The 21434-nt window shown below is 40.5% G+C and overlaps 1 protein-coding gene across 1 annotated transcript in view; it reads right to left on the reverse strand.

The window, feature by feature from the left end:
- ZNF407 (zinc finger protein 407) overlaps nt 1–21434 on the reverse strand; it is a 3063484-nt gene that overhangs the window by 2756359 nt on the left and 285691 nt on the right. The window contains exon 2 of the mRNA XM_044067115.1: nt 14615–19436. Within this exon, the coding sequence (XP_043923050.1) occupies nt 14615–19334 (4720 nt within the window). The 5' untranslated portion in view covers nt 19335–19436. The remainder of the gene's footprint in view (nt 1–14614; nt 19437–21434) is intronic.

Below are 21434 nucleotides of genomic sequence, written 5' to 3' on the forward strand. Positions count from 1 at the left end.
CTTGCAAATGTACTTGGTTGCTCAAGGCTGTGTTCCACAGGGCCACGGCTAACCTGCAGAGTGGGTAAGAATGGGTTCCTCCCTGCTTGTTTATGTACCACATAACAGTGGTGTTGTCTGTTTTTATCAGCAGCTGTCCTGGAAGGATTAGGTATTTAAAGGCCGTCAGAGCATACTGTACAGATAATATCTCTTTCTGATTGATGTGCAGGAGGATTTGTCCTGGGCTCCACTTGCCCTGAATGCATTTGTCTGCCATGTGAACCCCCCATGCATAGTCTGATGCATCTGTAGTCATGATTTAGACAGTGAGGGGTTGGGTGAAAGGCAGCCCCTTGTTGTGGTTGCATGCTTCTGCCCACCAAAGGAACTCTGCCCTTAGACAAAGTATGATAGGAATGACTGTTTCCAAGTCCTGAGAATGTTGGCACCAAAGACTTTTTAAGTACCACTGAAGTTTCCTCATATGCAGTCTTGCATATGGAATTAGCAGAATGCATGAGGCCATGAACCCTAGGACTTGCAGAATTTTCCTCGCAGATAGCTGGGTTTTGGTGGCCATTTGTTTGAAGTAGTTGTTCAAACAGACCTGTTTTTCTGGAGTGAAAAATGCCATCTGGGACGTTGTGTTCAAGCTTGCTCCCAGGAATACAATTTTTTGACTGGGCACCAGTTGTGATTTCTTTTAGTTGATGGTGTACCCCAATGAAGATAGGAGTCTTTTTACAAATGCCACATGCTGAAGTAGCAATTCCTGACTGTCTGCCTGAATCAGGCAATCGTCCAAGTATGGGAAAATTTGGATATTTCTCTGCCTGCAGTACGCAATGGCTGGAGCCAAGCACTTAGTGAATACTCTGGGCGCAGTATATAAGCCAAAGGGAAGTGCAGAGAAGTGATAGTGCATAGAGTCTGCCCTGAAGCGTAGATATTTCCTGCAAGACTCCCTTATGGGGATGTTCAGATGAGCTTCTTTTAAGTCTAGGGTGACTAACCAGACATCTTTGGCTAGCATAGGGAGAAGCTGTTGCAGGGTAAGCATTTTGAATTTTGGGACCACCAGAAAAGTGTTGAGAATTGATAGATCTAGGATAGGGCGGCAACAGCCCTCTTTTCTGGGCACCAGGAACAGTCTGGAGTAGAAACCCTGTCCCCTATGTTGTAGTGGAACAGGTTGAATGGCCCTGATATTGAGCAGGGAAAGTACTTGCTTTTGAGCCTCTGCCCACTGGTTTGGAGGAAGGTCTGGAAACCCGCTTGGGGTTGGCAATGAATGGAAGTAGAATCTGTACCCCTGGGATACAATGTTTAGAACCCATCAGTCCTGAGTAATGGACATCCAGTTTTTGGCATGAAGGGCAAGTTTTCCTCCTAGGGGCGCAAGTAGTTCGGCAGGGCTGGGAAGGATAATTGAAAAGTCATTGTGAACTTTTTCCATAAGGGGTTGGCTTACCACTCCCTGTTTTTGAGGTGGGAGCACTCCATTGTTTAGATCTCTGCATACCCTGAGACTGTAGTCTTGGTGATCTGGTTCCCCTGTTTCTGGACTGAAAAGGCCTGGAAGGGGCTAGAAAGGACCAATTTTTAGAAGGCCAATGCCTACTGAATCTAGGTGGCTGCACTTGTAAGAATTATTTAACAGTTTGCATAGATTTAGCTTTTTCTTCCATCTTTTTAAGAACCTCTTCTGCTTTGTTGCCAAACAAACGGTCCTGATTTAAAGGAGCGTCTAGTAACTTTGATTTGACATGGTCTGGCAAGGTTTGTTCCTTCAGCCAAGCATGCCTTCTCAATACAGACCCAGTGACTGCAGCCCTGTAAGATGCTTCTAGGGCATCAAAGTCACACTGCAAAGTATTCTTACTAACTTGGTTTGCAGAATGCATTAACTCTTGTAAATCATTATTTTCTGCACAATCTGGAAATAACACCATTTTTTGTTTAATTAGTTCCATAATATGCTGCTGGTACTTCAACATGTGAAACTGGTAACTCAATGCCCAGATGGCAAGAGGATACCTTCTTACCCCATCTGTCTAAAGTTCTGGAATCCCTGTCTGAAGGAATAGGGTTTTTGGCTGTAGTAGCCTTAATACCTTTAGGTTCCTGGGAAATTGGTCTCTGGATCTGCAGTAGGATTCTTAAAGAGAAATTTGTGAGAATCAGGTACTCTGTAGTACCCATCAGGTTTTCTAGGGTCCGGTGGTAAAGTGTCTGGAGTAAGACTGGATTCCATGAAGACATCATCTACAACATCCAGGACAGGGATATAGCTAGAGGCCTGTGCTGAGGCAACTCTAAAAATTCTCTGAGTCTCTTTTTGGACTGAGGATAGTCCTGGCATTCCTAGTGGAAATGCTCTCTTAAAGTATGCAAGTTTTCAACAAAAGAAAAATCCTCTGGAGGGGAGGCAGAGGGGCTGGATTTCTCTGCATCTGAATCCTCAAAGGTTGATAAGGGTATGTCCTGGTAATCAGAAGGGTCAGAGTCATCGGACTCCTGGTCTGTAGAATCAGAAAGAAACTCAATCCTTTGTCTCTTAGCAGAGGAAGGCTGGCTTCCCCTAATTAGGATGATAAGGTCTTCAGCCATTCTAAGCATTTGTTTTTGTGGCATGGGAGCTTAAGCATATGCTTTGGTCATCGGTTTTCTAGGCGTAGTGTGTACTCTGGGCCTGAGAAACTCGGTAGTTTAGCTGAAACCAAAGTTGTCGGTTTAATGCGAACATCGGTAGGTCAGAGTACACCCTCAGAAGCTGGTGCCTGTACAGCGGCTCTGGACCCATCCACGGTAGAGACATCCACAGGTTCCACAGTCGAAGAAGGATCTTGCGACATACCAGACTCTGAATGGGTCTCAGCAGAGGCCTGCAATTCTGTAGAAGTGGGCATCAGGGTCTGCAAAGGGTCTCACTGAGTACCGGTGGACTGACAACTAGCTTAACGGAAGTGTCGTCTGCAGTTTTGGACCTATGCGGTCTGTCTCTGTCTTTATCTTTACACTTTTTCAGAAGATCGGTAGTTGGACGGCTTATCGAAGCCATTTTGGAATACGGAGAACGATAGCGAAAGAATTTAACGACAAAAATAGCCTGATGACGAATGGTTTGGGTGTTAATGCACAAAACCGACAGCGAGGGACAACTTGGTCTGGGCCTAAAGAGGTGACGCAATAAGAATGAAAATCTCAGTGAGGTATTTGCTATCCACGGACAAGACAATTGTTAACTTTTTCTGACATTGGTTAGAACAAGAAAAAAGAATCCCCAATGGGGTACTTAGATTTCAGGTTTGAAACTTGAAAAATAAAAATTTCAGGTAGAGGCCGACCGTCACTTGTGAACTGCTTCTACTTCGGGCTCCTTCTTGGCAAGAAAGACTGACGTAATGGCGTCGGCTGCCTGTTTTACACCCCTGACGACCTGACGTCATGGAAAAAGCGACAGCATCTGACACAGAAATCCCAAGACTCTGGTATTTGGGCCGACTGAGAGCTACCTTCAGGCAGATAACCCAAGTATGATGACTGCAACAGTGAAACACGAAGAACATCAGCATACCCTCTACATGTTAGAAAAAAAAGGAAGAAAAAGTACCAACAATGGAGTTGAGATTTGCCTACAAAAATCAAATGACACTAGCTGATTTAAGTATACTTTTCTCTGCACTTATTTAAGATTAGATATTTGTAGATATTTGTTTCACTGAATATTGTGCTCTCTGTCTATCTGCAGTTAGTCCCCCCCCAATCCCTGTTCCTGTTGTGGTGTTAATCTTGGTGGCTTTGGAATTGCCTGCCCCTGCTGTAAATCTGTATTTGGACACTCCTCCTGGGCCCATCTCATTTGCTCATTCAACTGAATACAGTGAGATCCCATTTTGATTTCAGACACTCCTACCAGTCCCATCTCCTCTGCTGTGTACACAGTCAGCACTTGGGAAAGACATTCCCTATAGTATTTTAATCTGCTCTGTTCCCTCCCTCACCATAAAAAGAAATGTATTTATACTTTCTTGAGCTGCTCTTACATAACTGTCTTCTACCTTATTACCTTAATTTGCTGTTGTGTGTGCTTTTAAGTGTTCAAGTGCTCTTATTCTGCACTTGGTGCCTCCATTTTGATTTTTCATAACTTACTGCTCTCTGCACTTATTTTGGTCATTTTTAACTTACCTGCATTTGTTGAAGCTGTATTTGCCTTAATACTGCTACACACTCAAGTGAGCTAGATTGTACTGCATTTAAAGTGTTTTTGCTACTGTCATTAGCTCATTCTATCTAATACAGAGAGAACTTTTGAGAAAGTCAGTCCACTTGAGCTCGTAACCTTGAATTGTCTTCTTTTCCTCCTTTCTCCCTTTTCACTTTACTAACAAAAAAAAAATTCCAAGCTTGTTTTCTGCCTTTCCTGTAACTAGTCTAGTCCAAATACAGATATGCTGTATCCAGGACTGTGTGTATGCTTCTGAGGCCCCCAAGCCTTTTAGTGTTGGAGGGAAGCATTCTAGCTTATCAGTGGGAGTGCTAAGCAGTAGGTAGCCTATCTACCACAAGTGGAGTGGTTTCTGGCCCAGAAATTGTAGTATATTGGATAGTTGGGCAGTTTTTCCATCTCTTTCAACTTTCTAATTTAAAAGCCAGCGTTTGCGCTTGTTTCCTGCCTTTCCTGTAACTAGTCTAGTTCAGATACAGACTTGCTGTATCCGGATTGGTTTCTAGCCCAGAAATTATAGTTCTCTGGCTGTCTGGGCAGTTTTTTCCATCTCTTTCAACTTTCTGGTTTAAAAGCCCATATTTGCTTGTTTCCCGCCTTTCCTGTAACTAGTCTAGTCCACATACAAATTGCTGTATCAAGGACTGTTCATAAGCTTCTGAGCCCCCCCAAGCCTTTCTGTGTTGGAGAGAAGCCTTCTAGCTTATCAGTGGGAGTGGTAAGCACTAGGTAGCCTATCTACCACAGGAGGAGTGGTTTCTGGCCCAGAAATTGTAGTTTATTGGCCGTTTGGGCAGTTTTTTCCATCTCTTTCAACTTTCTGGTTTAAAAGCCTGCATTTGTGCTTGTTTCTCACCTTTCCTGTAACTAGTCTAGTCCAGATACAGATTTGCTGTATCCAAGACTGTTTTGTAAGCTTCTGAGCGGTGCCGAAATGTCTGCTGTTCAATTTTTCCCTTCGATCTGCTAGTTCTCTCCTCTTCTGCACTTTTACTAGCTTATTACTCTAGCACTTTACCAGACTACTTGTAGCAATTATTTTAGCACACAAAAGTACTACCAGCACTAAACGTTCTACAAGGAAATGGCTCCAGTACTTATTATTAATGCCCACCCCTCCAGGCATGTCTAAAGGTCAGTTCCCTGTGCTTTCTCCTATTAAACTGGTGAACTTGGGCATCCTGAGGCAATGTAGCAACTGCCTCATGTACACTGACAACCCTCTCCTCTTACCTCTCAACACTCAGACTTACGAGAGATGCACTTTTATATCCAAATTGGAAGCCACACACTCTCCAGTCAAGACCAAAAGAGCTTGGTCAAGAGGAGTAGGTCAACACATGCACCACACCACAGGGAACACTTAGCCCTCCAGAACACACACCAGCACTGCCTTCACATAAAAACACAAACCACACACCCACTTTCGCGGAGTCTCTCAATAAAAATCTACCCAAACAGTAGAGACATCCAAGGCAGAAACGCACTCAACCACCTCAACACAACATTAATCACGAGACACATAACTCTCCTAAACAGTGTGCCACTCAACCAAAGCCCCAAAGGCAAAACAGCATGTCCAACACACTAGTCATAGGTGACTCGATAGTGAGGCACACTGATGTCCCAGTCACTAGGTTAAATAAGGAGAAAGTAACAGTCAGCTGCCTGTCAGGTGCCATGATCTCCCACATAATGCATGCACTCAGGTCCTCCAAAAACAGGTACAAATATGACCCTGTCATTGTACATGTGGGTGTGAATGACCTGAGACATACCTCCCTGGACTACATGAAAAGAGACATGGAGGAGCTCTTGGATTATGTAGCCCAGGCGAGTATGACCCTAGCCCTAAGCAGCCTCCTACCATCACCCAGAATGATACCACAGTCAATCAGAAAATGATCGATTTCAACAACTGGCTGAGTTTCTGGTGTAATTTTAAGGGGAAACAAACAAAGGCCAGCAATACGGTTCCAAAGGCTTTACTGGAATAAAGTAGGTGCCATTGAAGCACCATAATACTTTCACAACAACAAAAAGCGTGACCTCAAACTAGTTTCGGTAGAACACCTTCTTCAGTGAGGACAAATAGCAAAGACATGCTCCATTTAACACACTCCATATTTATATATATCCATAGCCAATAACAAATGGCTTCCACTTAACTGCATATTAATTATTTAAAGTGTGCAAAACATTATTAAATAAAATGCACTTCCCATAATGATCAGTATTCAGAATAGAATATTATCCATATTCTAAACACAAAATGTGATATAAATAACAATATAATATTGAAATAGATAAACAAATAGTGCCAAGGAATATGGTGTGTAATACCATATATATGTATAAGGTAAATTATAAATGGTCATTTAGTCCAGGTGGGAATAAGGCTCCCAAATGTATAATCCAATATTTTTCTTTGTTACTAAGAATACTTTGCCAACCCAACTGATTTTGTCTGTTCCCCTGTACTTTATCAATGACCGTAAACATAAATTTAGCAGATTGATGTTTGATGGAATGTTGGTATAAGGCATTACTGATTTTATGATTCCGAATATCACTACGATGTTCACCTATTCTGATTCTGAGAGAGAGCGTGAAGTTTTACCTACATAGAAAGCTTGGCAATGGCATGTAGCCAAATAAATCACCCAACTAGATGAACAATTGGCAAAGATACGAGTGTCAAATATCTTGCTAGTATTGGCACTAGAAAATTGTTTAATTTTATTAACATTTCCACAAGAAGAACAATGACCACAAGGAAACGTCCCCAAAAGTTCATCCCCAGTAATGGTAAGTTGTCTATATGTGGCACCCCCACTATCCCGATGTTTATAGTGGGAAAATAACATGCCTAAAGTTTTGCCCCTCCTGTAGGAAATAGAACATTGTTCAGTCAATATATGACGAAGATGGTCATTAGCCATAAGTATATTCCAATTATTGTTCAATACGTTTCTAATTAGTTGGTGATTTTTCCCAAAAGTGGTAATAAATCTAATGGTGTCATCCATAACACCATCCTTCTTTTGGTATCGTAAAAGATCCGATCTCTCATGTTGGTCTGTCCTCACCCTAGCTCTAGAAATGTCCCTATATGAGTAACCTCTATCCAGAAATCTCTTATTTAAATCCTGTTTAGCGTCCTCATAATCAACCAGAGAGGAGTTAATACGTTTTTTTTTTTTTTTCCTACAGGAGGGGCAAAACTTTAGGCATGTTATTTTCCCACTATAAACATCGGGATAGTGGGGGTGCCACATATAGACAACTTACCATTACTGGGGATGAACTTTTGGGGACGTTTCCTTGTGGTCATTGTTCTTCTTGTGGTAATGTTAATAAAATTAAACAATTTTCTAGTGCCAATACTAGCAAGATATTTGACACTCGTATCTTTGCAGTTGGGTGATTTATTTGGCTACATGCCATTGCCAAGCTTTCTATGTAGGTAAAACTTCACGCTCTCTCAGAATCAGAATAGGTGAACATCGTAGTGATATTCAGAATCATAAAATCAGTAATGCCTTATACCAACATTCCATCAAACATCAATCTGCTAAATTTATGTTTACGGTCATTGATAAAGTACAGGGGAACAGACAAAATCAGTTGGGTTGGCAAAGTATTCTTAGTAACAAAGAAAAATATTGGATTATACATTTGGGAGCCTTATTCCCACCTGGACTAAATGACCATTTATAATTTACCTTATACATATATATGGTATTACACACCATATTCCTTGGCACTATTTGTTTATCTATTTCAATATTATATTGTTATTTATATCACATTTTGTGTTTAGAATATGGATAATATTCTATTCTGAATACTGATCATTATGGGAAGTGCATTTTATTTAACAATGTTTTGCACACTTTAAATAATTAATATGCAGTTAAGTGGAAGCCATTTGTTATTGGCTATGGATATATATAAATATGGAGTGTGTTAAATGGAGCATGTCTTTGCTATTTGTCCTCACTGAAGAAGGTGTTCTACCGAAACTAGTTTGAGGTCACGCTTTTTGTTGTTGTAAGAGTATTATGGTGCTTCAATGGCACCTACTTTATTCCAATAAAGCCTTTGGAACCATATTGCTGGTCTTTGTTTGTTTCCTGAGATGATGTTGGGCCGTGCAAGCTTGAACGTGCGTGGGTTTGTGTGCTATTGTCATTTTAAGGGGATCCAGTATCTGTCTGCCTGGGATGACATAATTGACAGACCTCGATGCTTTGCCAGAGATGGCCTGCATCTGTCACCCCTGGGCTTCCGGATACTGGCCAAGGCTCTTGCCACCCCTATAGGGCCTTTTTTAGGCGGTGTTCCAAAGACCAAATTACCACAGCAACAGCTACAAACAAATGCAATCTGAGGGTCATGCTGCTCAAAGCTAGAAGTCTAAATCTCAAAGCAGTTCTTAAAATGGAGAACATCGACATTTGTGCTGTAACAGAGACCTGGTTCAAGGCAGCAGAAAGCACCCCTGCACTACCAGGCTATAACTCATTCCACACCTTTCAGCCCCAGAACTTGGACCGAAGCTCCAAAGGTGGTGGTTTTTCCATATTCATAAAGAATGTGCACACCTCCAGACTGGTAGCCCAACATAGCCATCAGAGATACTTCAGGTGCAGCTAACACATAAGACAGCAATTCAGGTCGTAGCCTGCTATAGATCCTCAACCATGTCCCAAGACTCACACTCCACATTCCTAAGCACCCTGGAGAATATTAGGGTCCAACCTAACACTCTCATACTGAGCAACTTCAACTACCCCTCCATTAACTGGGAAAACTATTCGTGTGCTAATAAACTTGCCCAAAGTTTCCTGGAATTCATTAATTCCAATGCCCTGGACCAGCTCGTTCTTACCCCCACCAGAGGTAGCAACATCCCTGACCTGGTCATTACTAACATGGGCAACTATTCCTCTAAACCAATAGTCAATTCCTCCCTGGTTAGATCCGACCACAAACTACTCATCTTGGAAATACACATCCCTCCTACCCACCCAGAAAAGGCAACCACCATGAATAATTTCTCCAAAGCTAACTTTGGGATCCTAAAAACAGAGGTGGTTAACTTCACAGCACCCATGCAAATGGAGAATAGTTGCATGATGCCGAATCATACACCACTGCACTGTACGAACACGTACACAAATGCATGGATCTCACCAAAGGAAGTCAATCTGGTGGTCCCCTGCCATAAACAAACTCTACAACAGGAGGAGGAAACTAATGCAGAATAAGGTGAAGTCCAAAGACTGGAAAAACTCCCTTATCTGCCTCAACAAAAAGTTGAGATCCCTCATCAAATCCTCTAAAGCTAGCTATGAAAACAGAATTGCAGCAAATGGTAAAGACAACCACAAGGCCTTCTATAGTTATATAAATAATCTCTATTTCAATACTCAGATTTGCTCTGAGCTACTGTCTCCTATACTGAGCCAACATATATTGCCAATATACTGGATGACAGATTCAGTGCCAACTTTAACACTCTCTCCCCCACCAAAGATCCAATCACAATACCAGTAGATCGCCAGGCACCCAGTATTACTGCTGCACAGGTTAAAACAGCACTAAGGCCAAGAATACAGCTTCTATAGGAACTGACAATATCCCCGGCTGTGTTCTACATGAACTACAGAGTGAACTGGCACCTCACCTATGTGCCCTGTTCAATAATAGCCTCAACTCAGGCTTTGTCCCCACCAAAAGGCGCACTGCTACAGTTATCCCTCTCCACAAAGGAGGAGGAGCAACTACAGACCCTGGGAACTATCGCCCCATTAGCCTGATGAGTCTGATATGCAAAGCTATGGAACGCATCATCATGGACCTAATAAACAAGGATATAGGGAATCTCCAAACTCTGGATCCCACACAGTTTGGTTTTGTGAAGGATAGATCATGCCTGCTCAACCTGGTCGACTTCGTTGAGTCAGTCACCAGAGCTGTGGATTAAGGCAAGGTGGTTCATACAGCCTACCCTGATCTGGCCAAAGCCTTTGATACCATTCCCCACTCAGGAAATCATAGAAAAACTTACTAAGCTAGGCATCAACCCCTATATCATGAGGAGGGTTGCAAACTGGCTCACAGATACAACCCACAGTGTGAAAGTAGCTGACTCCAAGTCAAACTGCCGACCAGTCACGAGTTGAGTCCCACAGGGTTCGGTCCTGGGTCCTCTCCTGTTTGATATCTACTTCTCTGAAGTCCAGGCTAACACGAACGGACTCTGGCTGACAAACCTCACAGAGGATTGCAAGTTGGGAGCTATTATTAACTCCCCAAGTGATGCTGACATCCTACAGAAAAGTCTCACAGAGACCAATGACTGGTGTCAAAACCATAGCCTTAAGCTCAATGCCAAAAAAATGTGTCATCATCCCCTTTGGGAAAAACCCGGTTCCCATGAATTACCACATCGATGGTAATACACTGAACACAGAAGATTTTATAGAGATCTGGGAACACAGGTTGACAGCAACCTCTCATTTGATCACCACATTGCCACTGTGGTCAGAAAGTCCTTCTATGTGGCACATCTCATTACTAAGGGTTTTGCATCCAGGAAGAAAGAGGTCATTGTCTCCCTCTACTCTTCCCTCATTAGGCCAATCATAGAGTACAATGCCCCATTTGGCATGAACCTCACTAGACACCAGCAACAACTGGAGAGGCCGCAAAAAGTGCCTCACACAGAGGATCCTAGGCCTTAAACACTTGTCCTATATGGAAAGACTCAAAAACCTCCAAGTATTCTCTGTCTCATATCGCCTACTTAGAAGCGATCTCTGCTTGACTTACAAAGCCACGTCTGACCCAGCTCTGTTAGAAATGCTACATCTAAAGAAATCCCAATCCCTCTGCACCACACACTCCAGAGACCGCAACCTCATTACCACAATCAACAGAACAAGTTGGAGGAACAGGTTCATAACCCAGAGACTGCCCATGCTATGTTATAGACTTCCCATACATGTCAAACAGAGCACCTCACTGGCCTTCTTCAAGAGAAATCTTGATGAGTGGATGGGAAATAGAAAATTCACCCCGAGGATCACTCCAGTGGCTCTAACTCAACAGAGGCATGGAAGTAAGGTCAGGTGGCACGATGCCAGGGTAATCCCATGGGCTAGGTTTGTAAAGGCTCCAGGGCCACCTATGATTGGTACTGACAGCTATCTTAAGTTAGAAGAGAAAGTTGAAAGTGAAACTAACGCAAAGAAAAAAACTCGAAAAACTAGGTAAGGGAGATGGTAATGTGAGAAAAAGGAGATTAAGAGGAAAAAAAATTGAAATTGGATTTACAGAAAAAGGATATAACACCCAATAAAGCACTCTCAGAAGAATCTGTGTCTGAGCAATATGGCAGCAAACAAGGTCTGAGGTATAGCAGGTTGACCGAGGCATTATGAGTAGAGGGAGGAGTTTGAGACTTGGATCTGAGAGTCTAGTAAATGCGGCTGAGTAGGATCCGATATGCAATAGTTGAGGAATGACTGAAAAAAAGCCCATCAGATCAAGAGAAATAAACGGAAGAGACCCTAAAGGGTACTTATCTGCCTTTAGCTCGGTAGCTGAAATAACGCAACAAACATAAAGGCTGAATTAAAAAAAAAATCAGTGCTCAGACGGGCAGCAAAAAAGTTCTGAGGATTCGGTGCTTGTATGCCACTTGTGTATCTTATGCCACCAATGCAGGATATGCATCGGAGGTATGGTGCTTGTGAGGGCCTAAGGCTTTAGTACGCTTGATGGACTTACAGCTATCCTCAGTAGGAGAATTCTTTTGTAAGGAATATTGTAACAATGATGTAGAAAGGCATATATAGAATAAAAGAAAATGCTAGAAAAATGTAGAAGAGTCTTTGGGGGCCACTTCCAGATAACAGCCACTACAGGAGTGGGGAAGTGAGATATGTTGCTAAGGATAAGGCAGGGAGTATGGAGTCATCACTGTTAAGTGTGCTTTGTTTGCACTGGAGAGTTTAAATGGAAAATATAACAGGTCCGTCTACTTGGTCTGTTGTACTTTTAGAGTCCACTGCAAAACACAGGACATGAGAGACCATCTATTTGGCTGCCACCATGAGGCCTAGCTTCTTGAGACAAAATGCTGCCATAACTGTCAAAGACTTCAGTAACTCAGCCAAGTGCAGTTGAAAGGAAAGTGCATTTGAAAGGAAAGAGTAGGGTTTAATGGAAGACATGTCTTACAGTACAGTGTGTCCAGGGTGCACCTGAGGAATGTGAGAGACTGATAACTCCATCTGGGAGATTGCAGTGTTCACCATAATTGCCAAAGAGTGAAACAGGTAAAGAAGAGATTCCCATGCTGCCTCTACTTTGTTTAGAATTTGCAGTGCTAGGATGCAATCATCCAGGTATGGAAATAAGCTTGATAAGCAGCAGCCTCTGGTTCACTGTAACTGTGGACAGGCTTTTAGAAATACCTTGAGGGCTGACATATGACCAAATGGAAGAATATAGAACTGATAAGAATTGTCTTCTACCTAGAAGCATAGAAACTTCATGAACCCTTGGTGATTTTTTTCATGAAGACAGGCACTTTGGAGGTAGAAAGCACATATCTAGTCTCCTTCCGGGACAGAAGGAAGGATTTACTGCACTGTAAACATTCAAAATGTTTTCTTATTCATGAATGTATTGAAACAACTTAACTCCAGCATTGGTCTGAGGTCATTTGTTTTCTAAGGAACTAAAAAGAACTTGAAGTAATACAACTTTGACCCTCTGCTCTGGTGAGACCTTTTAAAAGGAAATTTTATTTAGAAGTTTCAAGCCTTCATTTGCTGCCTCACTCCTTTTTTAAGTGGTGGGGAGCATCAGGTAATACAAGTGAGTGGAGAAGGGTGTGTCTAAAAGGGAATTATGTAGCTTCTGGATATTACTGTCTTATTCCACTTGTTCTGCATGAAGGTCGACAACAAAGGAAAGTGGGGAAACAGTTGATCCCGATTACTTCTAGAGTTGGAAAGTAAAGCAAGCCCTCAGGAATTAGACTGCTGTTCCCTCCCCAGTCAGAAGACTGGAATGTTTTGGTCATAACAATTATTCTTGCCTCTGGGCTGGCATATATTATAGCAATAACCCACGTCTGGGTGTGGGTAATGCTGGATTTTTGGTCACGAGGGCGAAGCCCGAGTGGCCAAACAAAGCCAACCATGGGTAAATCCAGCATTACCCACACCCAGGCGTGGTTATTGTATTATAATGACATTATTTAAGAAAAAAAATAATTACTTTTCTTAAATAATGGCATTGTATAATGCCTCCTTGCTGCCCTTCCGCAGCTGTCTGGTATTCTGCGGCAGTTCTGAAGTACTGCGCATGCGTCTGACTACGCAGTACATCAGAGCTGTGGACAAAAGCAACGGAGAAAGCAAGATCGCCGTTGCTTTTTACAAACGGTTTCGCTATGTTAAATGGGCTTAACATAGCGAGACAGCTTTAAAAAAAGCAACCGTTGCTTTTTTTAAAGCTGTCTCGCTATGTTAAACCCATTTAACATAGCGAGACAGTTTTCAAAAAAGCAACGGAGAAAGCAAGATCTCCGTTGCTTTTTACAAACTGTCGCGCTATGTTAAAGCAGTTTAACATAGCGAGACAGTGTGAAGCAACGGAGATGTTGCGTTCTCCGTTGCTGTAAAAAAAGGGTTATAGTAATGGAAAAAGTCCGGGTGACCGGACCTTTTTCCATTACTATAACTCTGATTTACAACGTGCATGCTGACCAATCAGCGTGCACGTTTTTGAATATTAATGGGGGGTTGTTGTATAATCTGCAAGTTACCACAGCCCCAATGGTTCCTCCCAAATCTCTGATTTCTATGATGCTACTGCCCACACCAGTAACACATTTGGCATAGATTCCTTTACATCCTAGAAGTGGTGTCTAAAACTGCATGCCAACAGCCATGAAGGTTTTCCTTTCTTTCTTCATGTCCTCCATTTTTTCTCTTTTGTTGCAGGCTCTAAAATGTCTAGGACACTCCACTGTTGATTACAAGAGTCACTACCTTAATGTAAACAAAACATCTGTTTAAAAACACATCCCACTGCTGTAAATTCATTTAAAATCACAGCAAGATTATGATGTACTTATCTAGCGGTTGTTAAAAATGGATCAAAATGAAGGGACTTGACAATTTAAAGAATGAGTAGAACAACTTGATATTTATGTGATTAGTAATATTTTTCATTTTTTCATACATGCAGTGATGTATACATGAAATAACCTGGGTGAAAATTTGATGACTTTTCAATTAAAATGTACATCAGTGTAGCTCACAGGTGTTGTTACACTTAAAAAAAAAAATCAATAAGAATATTGATTATGCATACCTGTATGGGTGCGGATATGGGCCAAGAATGCCATTGAATTGCTGCTCTTGCACTGCTTGCCACAATATTTGCAAACATTGCCTTGATTTTCCTCCCTCTCACGGTTGATTTGTTCTGTATCTTCAACAATGTACTTATTTACTTCACGCAATAATTCTTCATGCTGTTGCTTTATATGATGAAACAAGTTCTGCTCTGTATCAAACGGCTCAGTACACTTAACACATTTAAAAGTGGCTCCACCTTCTGGTAGTTCCTCAACACTTGCCTGTTCATTCCTCATGTGTCCAGCACTAGTCAAGTGTTGATGCAAGTTGTTCTCTGTGTAAAACGACTTTCCACAGAGTAAGCAGTGAAAGTGTTTTTCTTCTGAGGGATGTTTCATGGCAATATGCACATTCAGTCCACTTAATCCATCAGCCAAGAATCCACAATCATCACACCGAATACGTGTTGATTCACTAAAGTGAGTTCCTTCGATTTTTCTTTTTTTCCCACTTTGTGGTAAATCTGTCATTAAATCAACTGCGTTTGTTTCACTAGGCAACTGCTCTTCATCAGATACATCAGTGATGTCACTGTGATTTAACTTTACAATAGAAGCATCAAATCTGCCTACGGTTTGTAAAAGCTTGCTCTTTGGATTGGTGCTACTACTGGTTTCAGTAACGTTGAAATCTTCATGGTTTACATCCTCTGAAATGGACTCTTCCACTGTCCAGACATCACTTGAAACTACTGCTTCTCCTCTCTGTATAACTAAGGCTGCCTCTTCAAAAGCAGAAATATTTTTGGGATTGCCTGTCTTCTCCACAATGTATGTTTTATGAAGACTATCAATCTGCTCCATAGTAATGTTATGGCTGGTTTCTTGTGGAACTGCACTACATTTTTCTTGGGAATTTACTGAAATATGTCCAACACAATCCGATTTTTCCTGTTCTACAAGCACTTCTGCATTTCTCTGTATGGCACTATGCTCTGTTTTCTCTCTTGATAGCTGGTTTGTTTTTTGTTCTTCTTCTGCCATACTTACTACAGTTACGCTACCTTTTTGCTTTAAATCATTTTGGAATTCTGCAATAGAAAAGTCAGAGTTATCTGAAGTCTCATAACGGACATCTATCCTGTTACAACAACTTCCCTGTTTGTCAGCCATTACTTCCTTGGCACATTTTTCCTGAGATTTTTCTAAATTAATTAGCTTTTCTTTTTCACCACGTTCAAGTTCTTCAGAAGTACAAATACCAGTAGAGGTGTCCATGGTTTGTTCAGTAATCAAACAAACAGCAGAATCTTCTACTTCTTGAATAGCATTAACTTGAGAGCCCAAATCGTTGTTTGCTCCACTGCAAATAGTTTTTTGAACTGTATTAATGTTATCTTTATGTTTGTCTAAAACACTCACTGTTGACTGTAGGTGTTCATTATCTTTTCCTCCTCTGGAAGAGTGAAGGTATGACTGGCTTTTTATTTTATGTTTCTCTGTTGCAGCATGCCTCATCATTTCACGTTGTGTAACTGCATAGTAGTCACAAGCCATGCAGTAATACTCAAACTCTTTAGTATGCTTCCGTTTTATATGCAGTGTGAGAGAGGAAGCAGAGTGTGCAACAAATCCACAGTGCACGCAGGCATTATCTGTGTTACCTTTGAGTTTCCTTTGAAGAGTAACGTCATTGTCTTCTAGCATGGAAATGGATTCTATAACCACAGTTTCCACTTTATCCTTCGACTTTTGCAAAGTTTCTTGATTTAGTAGTGGATCACCTTCGCTGTTTATTTCATTAAATCCAGTAATGTCATGCATTTCATTTTCTGTGTTAGATCCTTCCACCTCATCTACTGAACTTCTATCTTCTCTACTCTTATTTAATACAAAGGCTTGATCTTCAGTCGTGCTATCAGTCTGAAGATCACCACTACCATTATGAATGACAACTTCATTAGCTTGACTACCATTCCCCTCAGATTCAATACGCCCCTTATGTTTCTTTGTAGCACAATGGCGTTCCATGTCCCCTTTGGTTACAGTATAGTAATTGCATACTTTGCACAAGTAACTGTACTGGTGACTGTGTTTTCGTTTGATATGCACAGTTAAATTTGTTACACTTGATGCAAAAAGACCACAGTATGAACATTTCCTAGAAATGTTTCCTCTAGGTCTTCCTCTCTTGGGTGGATCTACAGAAAGATCACTTTCAGCTACATTACATGTAGCAGTTATTTGCTCAACCTGAGACACTAAATTAGTTGCAGCTACATTTTCAGCGTGCTCTGAAAATGGCTGTTCTTGTACAATCACTTTGTCAAGTTCACTTTTCACTAAACAAGCTGTAAATTTTGCTCCTTTTTTGACTTCAGACATGCCTACTTTTTCAATACATTCATCAAATAATAAACCAATGTTATTTCTAAATGCATTTTCAATATGCCGACTTCCTTTCATATGTTTTTCAATCCCCTCTCTGCTCATTGTATAAAGATTACATGCTTTGCAGAGGAAGTGATAATCAGAGGAGTGGCAAAGTTTTGTGTGTCTCATAAGGACAGTGGATGATCTAGTTTTATAGAAACATTTTCTGCAGTTAAATTGAGTTTTATTCAACAGCAAATGCTTCTGTGGGTATTCTGAAGATGCATCTAATGCAGAAAATGTTGGTATTTCATAATCATCCTGCACACTGACTTCAATTTCATGTCCACTTTGAGTATTATCTAACTCACCAGTACCTGCTGAAGATTTCAAAATGAAATCTTTACTGCTCATCAGATAAGTGGCTTCTTGCTTCATTTTATCAGTATGAAGCATGTCTTTTTTGTGACTCGCTAGTTCGTCTTCTGTTAAGAAATCAAGTCTGCATACTGAACAAGAAAATATTTGATGTTTTTCCTTCATGTGACAATTGAGACTTGTTTCAACAATAACAAGTGAGCAAAGCTTACAATGAAATTCTGACTTGCTGGACAGATGTCTGTTACTCTGACAGTGTTTTTCAAAATCACCCCTTGTAACACAAGAGTATCCACAAGGATGACAATGGAATTCCATTTCTTTTGTATGACGTCTTTTTATGTGCACTTCCAGACCATTTCTGTTCTGAAATACACGACCACAGTAAGAACAGGTATTTAAACATTTATGATTAGTGGAATCGATATCCAATATGGGGACTTCCAAAGACGGATTTTTATCATGAACAGAACATTCATCTTTGATCTCTAGATTGTGACTAATTTCTAATGCAAGTCCCTCATTGTTATCACACCTTAATTCGTGCATTGCTTCTGTCACACTGTTTAAAGAAGGTGCTAGCTGCTTAAAAGTGCTATCACAAGTCTTTTCTGATGTTACTGCAGACACTACCTGGAATTCCTTTGCTTGAGCTACTTTTTTAATTTTGCATTTCATAAGCAGATTTTTCTGTCTGCCTTTTGTGTTAGCATGCATATGCCTTAGTCTGTTTTTACCTTTGTTTTTTATCAATAGTGCATCTTTTCGTTTGAGATTTACAAATTCAACTGCAGATTTACACTGCCTTTGTGCCACTTTTAGCATATTTTGCGTACTCTGTCCGTTCCCAGTATTTTTAGAGGAGGAAGAATTATGTAAAATATCTATGGGTGCTTGAAATATTTTATGTTTTTTGTCCAGTCCTTCCTGGTCAATTAATGTTGTTTTTGTTTCAGAGTCACTAAATGATGACATTTCTGTTGAAAGTTCAACATCACCATTTGTCTTGGATACATTTTCTCGACTTTTTCCCCTCTCGGAGACAGCATGCCCAGCACTTAGTTTACTATATTTATCTGGGATATCTACTTTAAGACCCTTCTTTTTAGCTGCATATATTTTTTTTGAAACTGGTGTTTTGGTTAACAGCTGTACAAATCCACCTCGTGCAGCAACATTTTTACGGCGAAGATGAGTCTTACCAAGAAAATGAGCCTGAAGGGCAGCATCATCTTTACAATGAAAACCACACAGTTCACAGCTTAAAGTCTGATGCTGTATATGTTTCTGTTCAATATGCAACGTTAGCAAAGAAATGTTATCTGCTACATAATTACAGTGCGGACACTTGCTTTCTATATTTTGTTCTTTATGATGATGCTCACTGATATGTCTTTCCAAATCTAAGCAAGTAGAAAATAACTGACTACAATGTGAACATTTAAGAACCAGTTCTGAATTCAGGTTACAGTTACCACCTGTTTCTTGTAAGTTACTAGAGAAGTCCTTTACTGGATTTGAAAGGCTCCCAACAGAATGTGTGTTTTCATGGATCTTTAGTGCTACCTCGTTTTTAGCAATGAAATCACAGAAATGGCAAAGGATATCTGGACGTCCTTTATCGGAGAACTGAGTGTCTGGTTGTTCTGCGTGATTACTCGTATTTCTTCCATTATCAACAAGTTTTGGACTAAGAGAGCCTGTATCAGGCTCTTTTGCATTTTCACTTGCATGTTGTTCACATTCTGCATTATCTAATTTTTGTTTCTTTAACTGTAAATGGTTTTCAGTTTCTTCTGCTTGTATGGCAGATTCTTGGGTTGTGTGTAATAAAACTACATTTTGTTCTCTTCCCTTTTCAGATTTTTCACAGTTACTCTGATCAATCTTTGTTCTTTTGCGTTTTAAGGGTGTACCTTTATTTTCTTTCAATGTATGGCTCTCCTTACTTTCATCACTCAACTTACCAGCCGAGGACATCATTTATTCATGATCGGAAATGAAGTTTATATTTGGTTCTAAGAATGAAATTCACATAAACTGTTCTGCATAACCATGATATCTGTCATGTGCCTCCAAAGATAACTGCAAGAAAAGTTACAGCATTACCAGGGATATATAACTTTGCAGCTTGTCAATTAAATACAGAAAAACAAAAGCTTGCCATAAAATGTATTAAAACATAATCTCGTTACTACTATAAAACAAAAAAAGAGAGTTTTTACAAGACTGCTATAGCCAGAGACTAATGGAAATGTATGCTAATCTGCATTCTTTTAATGGAGTTTGCCCTTTCAGCTGTATAATACCCACCATTATATTTTATACGTAAATTTGTTCAAACAAAAAATAAGCACTTTCTTCACTACTGTGATATAGCAAATGATCATAGCTGTATGAAGTAAAATGGAACTTTTGCTATACAATGGTCAGCAAGATTCTTATTTTTCTAAGAATTAAACAAATGTGCAGTGCACACATTAGCATCTTTTAAAACTTTACCTAACTTAATTTCAGATACAGAACTAACTGTTGCAGTAGGAAGAAATCTGTGTGATGCCCACCACTGCTACCAATATGTGATGGTCACCAATTTGTGCTATCCCCACTCAGGGCCAGCAATCAAGGAGCCTGAATCCTCACCACTGACACTGGAGAGGGACGTGCACTTGGAATACAAATGGATACACTCAGTATTAACAGATGCAGACCTCTCTGCACCAAGTACAACTTCCCTTAAGAGCACACAGGGAACACACTCAGCCCAAAGTCTGGATGTCTCTATATCTGTCTCCCTCCAGATCCCCAATAAGACTCTCCACTGGTACAGCTACAGGGTTAGGTACTCAGCCGAGTGTCCAGGCCAAGTCCTCCAGCACTCTCTCTGTGAATGCAGTGCTTTGTGTCTCTGCCTAAAGTAGCTCACACAGACACACACACACACACACTCTCTCTCTCCGAGAGATTTGATTTTTCACACACACCCACCTGGGAAAGGCTGGCACAGATGCACCTGCTGTGTCCCTTTCTACCCAGAGTATAAGGTAGTTATCACTACCACTAGACACTTCACAATCAGCTACTCTAAGGGCTCTTAACAAAGGCTGTCCAATTATACTGTGCAATATTAATACTAATACAAATGGCAGTAGTTGACCAAGATGGATATTTCTTGTGGAGTGGCCCACACAGTGTCACCAAATAAATATAAGCACTCTCAAAGGTTAAGTACTTTCTACAAGGATCAGCCACAATAAAAGTTTTAAATATATTTAATAATAAATAAAAGAACATGAAAATAGTGAATATATATTCACAGCAAACTACAGAGTTTCGATCACAGGAAATATTGAAAAGAACACTGATGGACAGACTCAGACTAATGAAGAAAAACAACATATAAAACTAAACTTCACTATATTCCTGACAATCTCAAAGAAACACTGTTCCATAGTTAAGTTACTTACTACTGCAAGACAAGATTCTGTGGGTAAGGGTCTTTCTAGTCAGGCTTCCAAAACAGAATACTCAATACTCTGAGATTTCTCCCTGTAAAACATTATATCCAAGATGATTTGCAGAATTACCTCATCTGGTCACCTGACTCTAGGTTCCCACAATATCTAATTTTGAAGTTTGAGACAGGACTTTAGCAGACTGCTAAAATACACATTTACAGCTTTTATGGCAATGCCTAGGAGCCAAAAACATTTACAACACTTAGCCCCTTCTTTACAAAAGCTAACAGATAATGGCTGCTCCCAGACCTACCGTCTCCAGTCCCATTCAGCACTGTGGGGTAACCTTTTAATGGTTTAGCAGCTCATTTACATCTCCCTTGTTTTTCTTAAAATAAGCCAGCTGGTTAACCTTTGTTGTGCCAGTGACCTTTATTGAAACATATACACTTAATTCAGTTACCATAATACATGTACATTTCTCTTCAGTTCAATGGGGTGCACTGTTGATACATTTTAACACAACTAACACAAGCAAAGCACACAAATAAATTTCCAGCACAAGCATCTGTACAAATCAGCTTGATATACAAATGACATATAATTATTTACAAAATTCCAGCTA

Source organism: Protopterus annectens, chromosome 3.part1 (assembly GCF_019279795.1).
Source record: "Protopterus annectens isolate FY-2018-M chromosome 3.part1, PAN1.0, whole genome shotgun sequence".
Lineage (NCBI taxonomy): Eukaryota > Metazoa > Chordata > Ceratodontiformes > Protopteridae > Protopterus > Protopterus annectens.